A 15792-nucleotide genomic window follows, 5' to 3' on the forward strand; every position below is an offset into this window, starting at 1 on the left:
GCCTTCTGGGAAATTAAACCTGTGGAAGAGGAAAGTGGGCGGAGTTCCCAGTGTTTTTGTGTCAATTGTTTGTTTGTCAATGTGTTTTGGAGGTTAAAATGATTTATTGTTCTATATGCATGATGTTAGTTATCTGATAAGCTATGTGTCGACTAATAGTGCTGTTCTGCATGCTAATACAAAGTTGAAATGTTGGCACCATGAGTGATTCTGCTGTGCAGTTAAGTGACCCGTCTGATGGGGCACAGGATCTGCTATTAAAACGTAATTAACCGTTTCAAATGATATAAATACACGCAAAAACAATAGACGTTTTAAACTTCTAGATTAAATTGCACTCAGTTTTGGTTGTTTTCTGAGTGTTTTCTTACTTATAGCGTCTAGTCGCCGTTAAAATCTCCGTTTAAACGTCGGGAGAATTAGTCACCACCGATCCCTAATTGGCAGGTAACGCGTAGCCTGTTGAAACCATTTAGCCACGGTAACCTTGAGGTGTTTCTCTCAAAATGGGCTACAGGGGACTTTACTCTTTGATCCACAGTGTGGTGTGCAGAGTCTCCTACTGGTCCAGTGTACCCGTCTCTCTCTCTCTAGTGTACCTGTCTCTCACTCTCTCTCTCTCTCTCTCTAGTGTACCTGTCTCTCACTCTCTCTCTCTCTCTGGTGTACATGTCTCTCTCTCTCTCTCCTACCTGAATGTCCCTCTCTCCACGTCCTGCCCTGACAGGCGGACATGGGTCCCCTCTTGCAGCAGTGATCCGAAGGCCATGTACTCTCCCAGTGCCCAGTCCACCGTCCGGTTCTTCACCATCTCACCACGTCCCTTCAGGATACGGCTCAGACCTGACCCAACACACACGCACACAGTCAGCATTTACCCAAATATGGTAACAATAACCAAAATTGTCATTATATATCCAAATATATGCAACCTATCATTCATTATTCACCCAAATATGTTCAATATGCCCAAATATCTGGAAACCTTCAGTGTCCAATGGGATTCCAGCTGATAATCACATTAATGTGTGTGTGTGTGAGAGAGAGAGAGAGAGTGTGTGTGTGTGTGTGTGTGTGTGTGTGTGTGTGTGTGTGTGTGTGTGTGTGTGTGTGTGAGACCTCCGTGGATGGTGAAGTCCTCCACGGGGACAGAGGAGGCCACCTGTCCGATCTGGTTGAGGTTCTCCTCGGTCAGGCCGGTGGAGGGACAGCTCATGGACTTGGGCTGGCCATCCAGAGTGAAGAAACCTGGAGACAGTTCACAGACCTGAGGTCAGTACACACCAGGGTATGAAATTAACTTTTTTAAACGAGGGCTATTTTTGCCCATGTGAAATATATTTCGGGGGCATTTTGGATCACTTCCAGGGCAATTTTATCAAATGTTGGGAAATACCTTAGATGCACCTATGTAGCATGACAGACCAATCAATGACTCTTATCCAAGCATATTTTATTTCTAAAAGTTCATAAACAATCCCAGTTAAAGATCCTTATTTCCTATCTCAACAACACTGTTGATTGTCTGTCATGTTATTAATGTACTTGGCAAAAACATGAGTGAACTAGCTGGCCAGCTAGCTTGTGCTGCCTGTCACTGAGGTAAATAACACTAGTAGGAGGAGGGGCAGGGGTTGTATGGATGCCTAGCTGGCCATTCTCGAGTCACGCTTTGCAAATATAGAATAATGTTAAAATACATAAAGTATTAAACTCTTTATTTTATGGGGGCATTTAAAAGCCCTCGTCACCCCAGTTTCAAGGGCAATTCCAGATTTTTTTAGGGTCATTTTGGCCTCGAGCCCCCGCTAATTTCCTACCCTGGTACAGACAGAGTAAAGAAGGGGTGGCACGATTCCAGATTTTTTTTCAAGTCGACCTTTCAATAAATAGAGTCGATTCGATGTCGATTAGTCATCACGTGGTGCAGTGTTGGTATAAAAATAAGTAAAAAGAAAAAAAGTCTGTCTGGTTCACTGATTTGATGACGTCAGCAGTTTGCGACCCTATGCTTGCGACGCATTAACGTTAGCCATGTTAGGAATGTAAATGCAATCATAAATTAATTGGAAAAACTCTCTGGGAAAATAATGTGAAGTTACAGTTTGATGATTGGGCTGCACACACACGTTCTTTCACTCATGTGTCCATGCGGGTTGCACCATATCCATCTGTTGTTCACGTAAATAGATGCCCTTCTTCCATCCTTTCATTATGACGCTGCTCTCGCTGCAACTCCTCCCGCACAAACTGTGGCTAAACTCCAGATAGAAACCATGTGTAGAAACCATAAACATAGATAGAGAAAAGAGTGGAGGAAAAAAGCTCTACATCTTGATGAGCTTGCATCAAACCACATTACGACTGATCAACGTCTCATGGTAGGCATCGACTTACGTAGTTACATCCACTCATCTCTGCAGCCCCTAGTACATATTAATAATAATGATTATTAATAACAATAATATTATTATTATTATTATTAATAATAATAATAATAATAATAAATACACACAGACACTGTGACCGTAATAAATGTAACTACTGCATGTTTTACTTGGGATCCCTGGAGGTATCTGGACCCTAGTGGGGAACCTACTAGGCTAGAGGGAGGACTAGAGACTCAGGGCCACACACAGGTGAGCCTGGCTTTACTGAGCCTGGCTTTACGAACGCACCGGGCCATGGAGAGTCCAGCCAGTGCTTGATGTGGAGGATCTTCTCGTCTTTGGAGCGAGCGTGCGCCTCCTCACAGATCTTATCATACTTGGCTATCTCCTCCTGCAGAGAGAGAGAGAGAGAGAGAGCAAGGATGTTCACTCTGTAGACAAAAGGGTTTTTCACACTACACTTAGCCGGGGTTAAGTGAGTCTAGGGCTTAGTTCACACCGGCCACCCAAGCCTTACCTACGCCTTGCCTTTACCCACGCTTTTAAATAGGCGTCCGTTTTAGTCAACGAGGCTGTGTACACCGAGCGCCTGAGCGTGAACCCTGCGTGTACCCACGCCTCGCCTGTGCCTTGCCGATTTTATCGTTTAGGCGTGAGTTCTATTCAAGCAGACTAGGCGCGTGCAGGCAGGCTTCTTCTGTCAAGCCACCAAAGAAAAATGCGACAATATCCGTGGGAAATGGCAAAGTCAACTGAATTTCAAAATAAAATGGAGTTACTACAACAGCGTTGAGCAGAGAGAGAGAGAGAGAGATTGACGGGTGGCTAACACGTGGGGCTTTCTCCCTGTCGGCAAAAAAATCTTCATGAGAGAGAATAGCGACCGAAGAATCACTGCCGATCTTTCGGAAAAGACTAAAGACACACCTTTTCAGGCTCCATCTGGGCCCTTCTTGATCTAACCTCGTCTCTCTCTTTCCTTATATTAAAAAAAAAAAAAAAAAAAAAAAAACTAACCAACCTTGTACCACTAACCTAAACTTGTACCACTGTTCCTTCAGAAGCTGTAGTTGTCATAGACTGTGCTCCATAGTTGATTGTTCTATTGCAGACAAAAAATGTGTTATTGTAAGTCGCTTTGGATAAAAGCGTCTGCCAAATGACGTAATGTAATGTAATGTAAAGATGGACAATGTTGTTGTGCCAGCACATATTCTTGCAAGATCACCTCTCTAAAATGTCAGACTATAGTCAGACCTGGTTATAACATATCCAGCATCAATAGAACATTAAATATATCAGATTTATTTTACCTACACATGATAATTCGGGACCACAGAGAGAGGAGAGGCGCTTGTGACTCGGCTCCAGGTTCAGCGTGCAAAGGCGTGCGGTGTGATCGGTTCACGCCCAGCTCAAGGTCTGCAGGCGTAGGCGAGGGTTGAGGCAAGGCGTAGGTTCCCTGTGTCTGTGTGAACGTAGCGTAGGGAGCTGTTAGCCCCAGGCTAAGAAAGCTTTCACACTTGCACAATCCTGGAACATTCCAAAGTGGGCTAACCCCGTCTTCAGCCTGGGACTAGCTAACCCTGCTCTGGAGCAGGTTAACCCTGACTTCAGCCTGGGACTAGCTGGCCCTGCTCTGGAGCAGGTTAACCCTGACTTCAGCCTGGGACTAGCTGGCCCTGCTCTGGAGCAGGTTAACCCTGACTTCAGCCTGGGATTAGCTGGCCCTGCTCTGGAGCAGGTTAACCCCGTCTTCAGCCTGGGACTAGCTGGCCCTGCTCTGGAGCAGGTTAACCCCGTCTTCAGCCTGGGACTAGCTAACCCTGCTCTGGAGCAGGTTAACCCCGTCTTCAGCCTGGGACTAGCTGGCCCTGCTCTGGAGCAGGTTAACCCTGACTTCAGCCTGGGACTAGCTAACCCTGCTCTGGAGCAGGTTAACCCCGACTTCAGCCTGGGACTAGCTGGCCCTGCTCTGGAGCAGGTTAACCCCGTCTTCAGCCTGGGACTAGCTAACCCTGCTCTGGAGCAGGTTAATCCTGACTTCAGCCTGGGACTAGCTGGCCCTGCTCTGGAGCAGGTTAACCCTGACTTCAGCCTGGGACTAGCTGGCCCTGCTCTGGAGCAGGTTAACCCTGACTTCAGCCTGGGACTAGCTGGCCCTGCTCTGGAGCAGGTTAACCCTGACTTCAGCCTGGGACTAGCTAACCCTGCTCTGGAGCAGGTTAACCCTGACTTCAGCCTGGGACTAGCTAACCCTGCTCTGGAGCAGGTTAATCCTGACTTCAGCCTGGGACTAGCTGGCCCTGCTCTGGAGCAGGTTAACCCTGACTTCAGCCTGGGACTAGCTAACCCTGCTCTGGAGCAGGTTAACCCCGACTTCAGCCTGGGACTAGCTGGCCCTGCTCTGGAGCAGGTTAACCCCGTCTTCAGCCTGGGACTAGCTAACCCTGCTCTGGAGCAGGTTAATCCTGACTTCAGCCTGGGACTAGCTGGCCCTGCTCTGGAGCAGGTTAACCCTGACTTCAGCCTGGGACTAGCTGGCCCTGCTCTGGAGCAGGTTAACCCTGACTTCAGCCTGGGATTAGCTAACCCTGCTCTGGAGCAGGTTAATCCTGACTTCAGCCTGGGACTAGCTGGCCCTGCTCTGGAGCAGGTTAACCCTGACTTCAGCCTGGGACTAGCTGGCCCTGCTCTGGAGCAGGTTAACCCTGACTTCAGCCTGGGACTAGCTGGCCCTGCTCTGGAGCAGGTTAACCCTGACTTCAGCCTGGGATTAGCTAACCCTGCTCTGGAGCAGGTTAACCCCGTCTTCAGCCTGGGACTAGCTAACCCTGCTCTGGAGCAGGTTAACCCTGACTTCAGCCTGGGACTAGCTGGCCCTGCTCTGGAGCAGGTTAACCCCGACTTCACCCTGGGACTAGCTAACCCTGCTCTGGAGCAGGTTATAGCCCAGACTTTTCATCTAAACATGGGGCTAAACGTTGCCAGTGTGAAACGGGGCCATTATCTGTATCTGGCAGCACTGGTTCCAACGGCCCTGGGCTCTACTAACCCCCGGTTTAGGTCAACCTGGGTTAACAAATGTGTGTGAAAAGGGGCCGAAAAGTTAACCCGGGGCTATCTTAGGCTGAGTTCATTCAGAATAGGGATGGGCATTTCTAGCAAAAACACTATTCGAAATTCGCTGGCCAAATTCGAATTTAATTCGAAATTCGAAAATAAAAATAAAAATGTAAAAAAAATTAAAAATGTTTTTTATTTTTTTATTTATTTATTTTATTATTATTATTTTTTTTTTTTGTGTTTTTTTGTGTTTTTTTTTTTTTTGTGAGTGAAATGTTGCATTGTCTCCCCTGATTCTAAGTCTACGGCTTTATTAATTAATAGAAAAAGCTTCTGCTGTGGATTTTTAGCTCAAACAAGCATTAGACCACTGAAGTAAAGAACATGTTACATGACATTGACATTTTCGAAAATAAAAAACAGTTTTGACAATCATGAGTGGTTCATTAAATATTTAGTAGGCTCAGGTCTGAGTGCCAAAGGGGTGCCAAAGTCACCCCCTCTCCCTCTTCATGGGATTTCATCCGCCATTCATTTTTCCATAAACCTTGCTTAAAATGCTTATAAAAATTGTTTTACTTGCTCAAACCAAGCGATTTGACTATACTTACAATCAGGGGAGACAATGCAACATTTCACTAAAAAAAAAAAAAAAATGTTTTTTTTTTTTTTTTTTTTTGAATTTCGAATTTCAATAATAAAAGTCGACCTTGATAATAACAACGATTATTCGAAAATTCGAAATTCGATGCCCATCCCTAATTCAGAACAGTCACTACTACATTTCTACCCCATTTCAACCAATCATATGACAGCTGTCAATCAATCTTCAGGCTTGGAGAAGATTCTGAGCAGGCAAGATGGCCAACCAGTGGCTGTAACCTGGGCAGACTTGTTTTTTTAGCCCATCAATGTTAATATACTTGGCCAATAAGTCTGTAACAGACAAAATCAAATGAACAGTAATGTCTTCATTTAATGCAGAATGCCAATGACCTGTAACTGGCTCGTTAACTCGCATTGTTTGTACATGGACTGTTATTGAAACATGGACTGTTATTGAAACATGGACTGTTATTGAAACATGGACTGTTATTGAAACGTGACCAGTAGCTTTCAGATTTGTCTGGTAAAATCCGGTGGGATCCATCGATCCATCAAGTGGGATTGGCAGCATTCAAGCGGCAGGATTGGCCAACGTCAAGTCCGGTCCTCAGAGCGGTCCAATCAAACTCCTCCACACACACATGTCCCGCCTCTCTACCTCGTTTCAGTCAGGGCAATGTTTGTTTTCAGTCAGAATACGTCACACAGAGCCTCTGAGAATGTCTGAGACCCATTTCAGCTGTCACTGTCGTTATGTGTCCCTTGGTCCAGAGTGTGTGTGTGTGTGTGTGTGTGTTTCTGTGTGTGTGTGTGTGTGTGTGTGTGTGTGTTTCTGTGTGTGTGTGTGTGTGTGTGTGTGTGTGTGTGTGTGTGTGTGTGTTTCTGTGTGTGTGTGTGTGTGTGTGTGTGTGTGTGTGTGTGTATGTATGTGTGTGTGTGTGTGTGTGTGTTTGTATGTGTGTGTGTGTGTGTTTCTGTGTGTGTGTGTGTGTGTGTGTGTTTCTGTGTGTGTGTGTGTGTGTGTGTGTGTGTGTGTGTGTGTGTGTGTGTGTGTTTCTGTGTGTGTGTGTGTGTGTGTGTGTGTGTGTGTGTGTGTGTGTGTATGTATGTGTGTGTGTGTGTGTGTGTGTTTGTATGTGTGTGTGTGTGTGTTTCTGTGTGTGTGTGTGTGTGTGTGTGTGTGTGTGTTACCTCGTACTCCTGCCGTGTCACTGCCCCCTCAGCGATCAGCTTCTCAGCGTACTTCAGCAGAACTCCTTTCTGCTTCTTGATCTGTTTGTACATCAGAGGCTGAGTGAACATCGGCTCGTCCATCTCATTATGGCCCATCCTCCGGTAACACACCTGGTGGAGAGACAGACAGGTGGAGAGACAGACAGGTGGAGAGACAGACAGGTGGAGAGACAGACAGACAGGTAGAGAGACAGACAGGTAGAGAGACAGACAGGTGGAGAGACAGACAGGTGGAGAGACAGGTAGACAGACAGACAGGTAGAGAGACAGACAGGTGGAGAGACAGGTAGACAGACAGACAGGTAGACAGACAGACAGGTGGAGAGACAGACAGGTGGAGAGACAGACAGGTGGAGAGACAGACAGGTAGAGAGACAGACAGACAGGTGGAGAGACAGACAGACAGGTGGAGAGACAGACAGACAGGTGGAGAGACAGACAGGTGGAGAGACAGACAGGTGGAGAGACAGACAGGTGGAGAGACAGACAGGTGGAGAGACAGACAGGTGGAGAGACAGACAGGTGGAGAGACAGACAGGTAGAGAGACAGACAGGTGGAGAGACAGACAGGTAGAGAGACAGACAGGTAGAGAGACAGACAGACAGGTAGAGACAGACAGAGGGATTACCATGTTGTCATGATGCTTGTACCAAGTTTGTATCCTGTTAAAACCATATTTCATTGTTTTCTTTAAGACATTAAATTGATACCGGACTCCTGATTTGTTCCGACTTCACTTTCCTACATTTGAGACTTGTGCTGTGTGTGTGTGTGTGTGTGCGTGAGTGTGTGTGTGTGTGTGTGAGTGTGTGTGTGTGTGTGTGTGTGTGCGTGTGTGTGTGAGTGCGTGCGTGTGTGTGAGAGTGTGTGTGTGAGTGTGTGCGTGCGTGTGTGCGTGTGTGTGTGTGAGTGAGTGTGTGTGTGTGTGTGTGTGCGTGCGTGCGTGTGTGTGTGTGTGTGCGTGTGCGTGTGTGTGCCTGCGTGTGTGTGAGTGAGTGTGAGTGTGTGTGTGTGTGTGTGTGTGTGTGTGTGTGTGCGTGCGTGTGTGTGAGTGAGTGTGTGTGAGTGTGCGTGTGTGTGTGTGTGTGTGCGTGAGCGTGTGCGTGTGTGTGTGAGAGTGTGTGTGTGTGTGTGCGTGCACTGACCAGGTCCACCACCACGTCCTTGTGGAAGGTGGCCCTCCACTCAGCAGCCACGTTGCAGACGTACACCACGGCCTCGGGGTCGTCTGCGTTCACGTGGAAGATGGGAGCGTTGACGACGCGAGCCACGTCCGTGGGGTACGGAGAGGAGCGAGCCATACGAGGGTCTGTGGTGAAACCAATCTGAGGGGAGAGAGAGAGAGAGAGAGAGAGAGAGAGAGAGAGAGAGACAAACTGAATGAGAGAGAGAGACTATGAAACATAGTCGGGAAGCCTCTGGTGTGTGGGGCTAGCCTATTTTAGCTTAGCCTGGCTCGTAGCTGCTAACAAGCTTTCGTTCGGGCAGGTGTGAATGCAGCAATCGAACTCTGGTGTGCACCAAAAGCAGACCAAACAAGCGGACCGAGACCTGGTGAGAGAGGTGGTCTCGGTGCGGTTCCAAACTAACTCTAGTGCGGTTCGTTTGTGGTGTGAACGTGTCGTGAACACACACACACACACACACACACACACACACTCTCTGATCCTGTCACCATATGATATGAAATGAAGTAGGCTACAACACTGCCCAAAGCGCAAACATTATAATTTACCCATCAAAAAAATTACTGGGAGAATTTATATTTTCCATCCCGGGAGACTAACAGAGTCTCCTGGTCAGTCTGGGAGGGTTTTGGCAGCTCTATTTGTCATTTTTGTGTCTGAAATGAGAAACCGGACGAGGCAGGTGTGAAAACGCCCTAAGAGACAAACTTTGGCAGTGTGAACGCCGAACAAAAAGCACAGCCTCTCGGTGACGGTCTAAGCTCGTTTCCAGCTAACTATGATAACTTTAGTCACTCTTAGAACATCAACGAGAGGCCATGTATACTACCATGTATACTGCTATTTATAAAACGGCTCTCTCAAATCAAGCAATCTGATTGGTTCACAGCCATTGTATAATTCCAGTAACCGAGTTCAATAACCCATGGCCATGGGTTATTGGTTGCCATGGCAACTCTCTTACTAAAAGGCAGCACTGCGCTCGAGCCAAACAGCTTTCTCCTGATCTGCTGTATGGAGGGTCACTAGTCCTTACAATGAGTCATTATGGACGCATGATGGCGCAACTCTCTTACTAAAAGTACCTCAAAAACAAAATGGCGGAGACAGCTTCCAGATCCTTGTGAATCGATCTTCGCTGATAACTTTACTAATACTTCGCAGAAAATTATGTTTTGTACAAGAATAGACGCGGGCTAATGTCTTAACCCCTCTCTCGCGCGCCCTCACTCTTAACCCCGCATTTCTAAATAAGACGTAACGTTACTTGGTGTCGGCATACGGCTCTGGTGTCGGACTTTGCAAAAGCTCTCAGCAAGCGCCAGGATTGGCCAATGTCGACTTCAGTCTCCAGAACGATCCAATCAAATCACCCGCACGTCTATCTTCTTGCTAGAGGTCCCGCCTTACAGTAGTGTTTCAACTGACTCTATCAGAATAAAATGCCAGTCGGACTTATAGTATTATTATTATTATATTATTATACTTGGAAACCGTTTTATAAAAGCAATATAGCACTCGAGCAGCGTGTGTTGTGGAATATATCCCGCTGATAAGCTGTTATCTCACGAGGCCGCAGCTTATCAGCGGGATATATTCACCACAACACACTTGCTCTCGTGATATATTGCTTAAGTATACTACCATGTATACTACCATGTATACTACCATGTATACTACTATGTATACTACCATGTATACTACCATGTATACTACCATGTATACTACCATGTATACTACCATGTATACTAGTATGTATACTAGTATGTATACTACCATGTATACTACCATGTATACTACCATGTATACTACCATGTATACTAGTATGTATACTACCATGTATACTACCATGTATACTACCATGTATACTACCATGTATACTACCATGTATACTACCATGTACACTACCATGTACACTACCATGTATACTACCATGTATACTACCATGTATACTACCATGTATACTACCATGTATACTACTATGTATACTACCATGTATACTACCATGTATACTACTATGTATACTACCATGTATACTACCATGTATACTACCATGTATACTACTATGTATACTACCATGTATACTACCATGTATACTACTATGTATACTACTATGTATACTACTATGTATACTACCATGTATACTACCATGTATACTACTATGTATACTACTATGTATACTACCATGTATACTACCATGTATACTACTATGTATACTACCATGTATACTACCATGTATACTACTATGTATACTACTATGTATACTACTATGTATACTACCATGTATACTACTATGTATACTACCATGTATACTACCATGTATACTACTATGTATACTACTATGTATACTACTATGTATACTACCATGTATACTACTATGTATACTACCATGTATACTACCATGTATACTACTATGTATACTACTATGTATACTACTATGTATACTACCATGTATACTACTATGTATACTACCATGTATACTACTATGTATACTACTATGTATACTACCATGTATACTACTATGTATACTACCATGTATACTACCATGTATACTACTATGTATACTACTATGTATACTACTATGTATACTACCATGTATACTACTATGTATACTACCATGTATACTACCATGTATACTACCATGTATACTACCATGTATACTACTATGTATACTACTATGTATACTACTATGTATACTACTATGTATACTACCATGTATACTACTATGTATACTACCATGTATACTACTATGTATACTACTATGTATACTACCATGTATACTACTATGTATACTACCATGTATACTACCATGTATACTACTATGTATACTACTATGTATACTACTATGTATACTACCATGTATACTACTATGTATACTACCATGTATACTACCATGTATACTACCATGTATACTACCATGTATACTACTATGTATACTACTATGTATACTACTATGTATACTACCATGTATACTACCATGTATACTACCATGTATACTACTATGTATACTACCATGTATACTACTATGTATACTACTATGTATACTACCATGTATACTACTATGTATACTACCATGTATACTACCATGTATACTACCATGTATACTACTATGTATACTACTATGTATACTACCATGTATACTACTATGTATACTACCATGTATACTACCATGTATACTACTATGTATACTACTATGTATACTACTATGTATACTACCATGTATACTACTATGTATACTACCATGTATACTACCATGTATACTACCATGTATACTACCATGTATACTACCATGTATACTACTATGTATACTACTATGTATACTACCATGTATACTACCATGTATACTACGCTGCTGTACCGAAATAAAGTGCCAGTTCTCCACTGCAGAATGATTCCGGACTCTTAGGCCCAATTCCAATCCGCCCCCTTACTGCCTCAAGCCCTTAGAGGCGCGTTCACGTGAAGGGAGTGAGGGTTTAGGGATGTCCCACAGTGAAATCGCAAAGTGAATGAGGGCTCGGAGTGAGCCCTTTCTGCCCCCTTACCGTAAGGGAGCAGCTATGGCCACTTACGGAAAGGGAATTGCCCACAATGCATAGCGTTGTGACGTATAAAACGGGGAAGGCTGCAAATATCTGTCAAAAAAATTAAACCACACACGCGCGAAACGAACGTGGTGTTTGCGAGTGCGCTGGAATGCCTTAATTGACAATGAAACATTACATTAATAGGGATTTCAGATTAGACAAAAATATTATATCAGAGGAATGCTGCAAGTAGTTATTTTACACAATCCGAGTATAATCATCGATCATTTCTATTACAATTGCAATCCACAACTTTTTTGATGAATGAGAAATAGTTTTACCGAATCTGTATTCTACAGTATTGACATTGTGTATAATGTTGGGTGACATGTCATTATTATGCTTATTTTAATTATAATTACACATGTTGCAGATTGCAGATTTTGCAGTAGGCTACATTTATTTTTAAATGACCTGTTCCACTCGGAACCAGAGCCTGGATGATAACAGACTCATCAGGGAGTCTATTCCTTAAAGCGTCTTGACAATTAAACAATATACAATAGCGAGCCCCAAACCTGCCAGAGTCAACATCATCTTGTCAAGTGCAAAGGGCTCTGCTGTCCCAATCCTCTTATTTATCCAATGTGGATCCCTTCCACACTTGATGACTCAACCACTTTCAGATGGCGGCCATTAGAGGGACTGAGGGTTCAGGGCTTGAGTGTTTAGGGGGCGGATTGGAATTGGGCCTTAGTAAAAAGCATGTGAGCAGCTATGAGCCAGGGGAAGCTAAAACAGCTAAAAACACACTCGCGTCCGCAGGTTACCCACAAGGCCACTTGCTTAAAGGGGCTGATAGAGCTTAAATTCATGTCTTTTTTCATCCATTTATTTTCTGTGATATATATTAGATTCTAATATATATCACAGAAAAATTGCAATGTCAGTTTTCCCCCCAATGTGATGTAGCCCTACTTAATATGTTTATTAATGTGATGTAGCCCTACTTAATATGTTTATTAATTTTTATATGATGTTATGGCTTCTACCTTTCAGTTCAGTGACAGTGTGCAATGCTGGGGGGGGGGGGGGGCATTTTCACCCAGGTGAGGTAACAATACAATACAGTGATGCGAAGTTGGAATGGTTGTTCAGAGATGAAGTCTTCAGTTTGGCTAGGTTTATTGGGAGGGCTTGGAATCTCAGAATGGAGAAGCTGTTCATCTGAATATATAACTCTGTCTTGTTTATGTTTGAGCATTTTGTAGCTTGTTTGTTGATTTGTTTGTATTGTTGAACTTGAATGATTTGTGTCTTGTAAGCCCAGACGGGCTGGGCACCTTGAATGTGGTGCATGACACAGAAATAAAAATTTATCTAAATTTTTTTTTTATCTACAGTGTGATGTACATGTGAGACTACCCAGGTGAGTTAACAATACAATACAGTGTGATATATGTTATATGATATATGTTCTTTCTTCTTTTGACTGAGACACTTCACCACGTGACGTATTGACTCAGACTACAGACACTTCACCACGTGACGTATTGACTCAGACTACAGAAACTTCACCACGTGACGTATTGACTCAGACTACAGACACTTCACCACGTGACGTATTGACTCAGACTACAGACACTTCACCACGTGACATATTGACTCAGACTACAGAAACTTCACCACGTGACGTATTGACTCAGACTACAGAAACTTCACCACGTGACGTATTGACTCAGACTACAGAAACTTCACCACGTGACGTATTGACTCAGACTACAGAAACTTCACCACGTGACGTATTGACTCAGACTACAGACACTTCACCACGTGACATATTGACCCAGACTACAGACACTTCACCATGTGACGTATTGACTCAGACTACAGAAACTTCACCACGTGACGTATTGACTCAGACTACAGACACTTCACCATGTGACGTATTGACTCAGACTACAGACACTTCACCATGTGACGTATTGACTCAGACTACAGACACTTCACCATGTGACGTATTGACTCAGACTACAGACACTTCACCACGTGACGTATTGACTCAGACTACAGACACTTCACCACGTGACATATTGACCCAGACTACAGACACTTCACCACGTGACGTATTGACTCAGACTACAGAAACTTCACCACGTGACGTATTGACTCAGACTACAGAAACTTCACCACGTGACGTATTGACTCAGACTACAGACACTTCACCACGTGACATATTGACCCAGACTACAGACACTTCACCACGTGACGTATTGACTCAGACTACAGAAACTTCACCACGTGACATATTGACCCAGACTACAGACACTTCACCACGTGACGTATTGACTCAGACTACAGACACTTCACCACGTGACGTATTGACTCAGACTACAGAAACTTCACCACGTGACGTATTGACTCAGACTACAGACACTTCACCACGTGACGTATTGACTCAGACTACAGACACTTCACCACGTGACGTATTGACTCAGACTACAGACACTTCACCACGTGACGTATTGACCCAGACTACAGACACTTCACCACGTGACGTATTGACTCAGACTACAGACACTTCACCACGTGACATATTGACTCAGACTACAGAAACTTCACCACGTGACGTATTGACTCAGACTACAGAAACTTCACCACGTGACGTATTGACTCAGACTACAGAAACTTCACCACGTGACGTATTGATGGAAAGGTCCAGTTGAAAAGAACAAACAGAAGTGGTGCATGTGGTGTGGTATGTGTGTGTTACCTGGTTGTTGACCACCACGTGCACGGTGCCGTGCGTGGTGTAGGAGGGCAGGTCAGACAAGTGGAAGGTTTCGTACACGATGCCTTGACCCGCGAACGCTGCGTCTCCATGGATCAGGATGGACATCACCTGCACTCACACACACACACACACACACACACACACACACACACACACACACACACACACAGAGAAACACACACACACACACACACACAGAAACACACTCACACACAGAAACACACTCACACTCTCACACACACACACACACACACACAGAGAAACACACACACTCACACACACACACACACACACACAGAGAAACACACACACTCACACACACACACACACACACACACACACACACACAGAGAAACACACACACTCACACACACACTCACACACAGAGAAACACACACACACACACACACACAGAAACGCACACAACCCGTTAGTGTCGCCAAAAGCAAAATTCTTCCGTTGTTTTCTTTGACCTGAACCACAAAATCCCTCTATCCATCTTCAGACAGACTGTGCACCTGTCAGACAAGTGAACAGACAGACAGGTGTCTGTTCACCTGTCTCTCTGTCTGTCTGTCTGTCTCTCTGTCTGTCTGTTCACCTGTCTCTCTGTCTGTTCACTTGTCTGTCTGTTCACCTGTCTGTCTGTCTGTCTGTTCACCTGTCTCTCTGTCTGTCTGTCTGTCTGTCTGTCTGTCTGTCTTATCCGGTAACCGTGTGGGCAACCTCCACGGCTGACAAAAGAAGTAAATGCCGAAGTGCCTTAAACGTGCATTCTTACTAATGGCCAGCAGGGGTGACTCCACTGACTACAAAAAGAAGTGTGATTGTATAGAAGTGAATGGAAATGAAAATGACCCTACTTCTCACTTGATTTATGACCTCAGTAAAACACTTTCCTAATGAGTTTGTCTCAATCTCTAGTTTCAAGTCTTCAACACATCATGATGTTATTTAGTCAATTATGCTCCCAATTAGAGTCAAATAG

The 15792-nt window shown here is 44.3% G+C and overlaps 1 protein-coding gene across 1 annotated transcript in view; it reads right to left on the reverse strand.

Annotated features, from left to right (window-relative positions):
* Positions 1 to 15792, reverse strand: part of ogdha (oxoglutarate dehydrogenase a) — a 113431-nt gene that overhangs the window by 25314 nt on the left and 72325 nt on the right. The window contains exons 10-15 of the mRNA XM_083644135.1: positions 14784 to 14912; positions 8442 to 8621; positions 7254 to 7406; positions 2679 to 2781; positions 1120 to 1248; positions 693 to 843 (exon numbers count right to left, since the gene is read on the reverse strand). Coding sequence (XP_083500261.1) covers positions 693 to 843; positions 1120 to 1248; positions 2679 to 2781; positions 7254 to 7406; positions 8442 to 8621; positions 14784 to 14912 — 845 coding nt within the window. The remainder of the gene's footprint in view (positions 1 to 692; positions 844 to 1119; positions 1249 to 2678; positions 2782 to 7253; positions 7407 to 8441; positions 8622 to 14783; positions 14913 to 15792) is intronic.

Source organism: Poromitra crassiceps (genome assembly GCF_964638095.1).
Source record: "Poromitra crassiceps genome assembly, chromosome: 10".
NCBI classification, from domain to species: Eukaryota; Metazoa; Chordata; class Actinopteri; order Beryciformes; family Melamphaidae; genus Poromitra; species Poromitra crassiceps.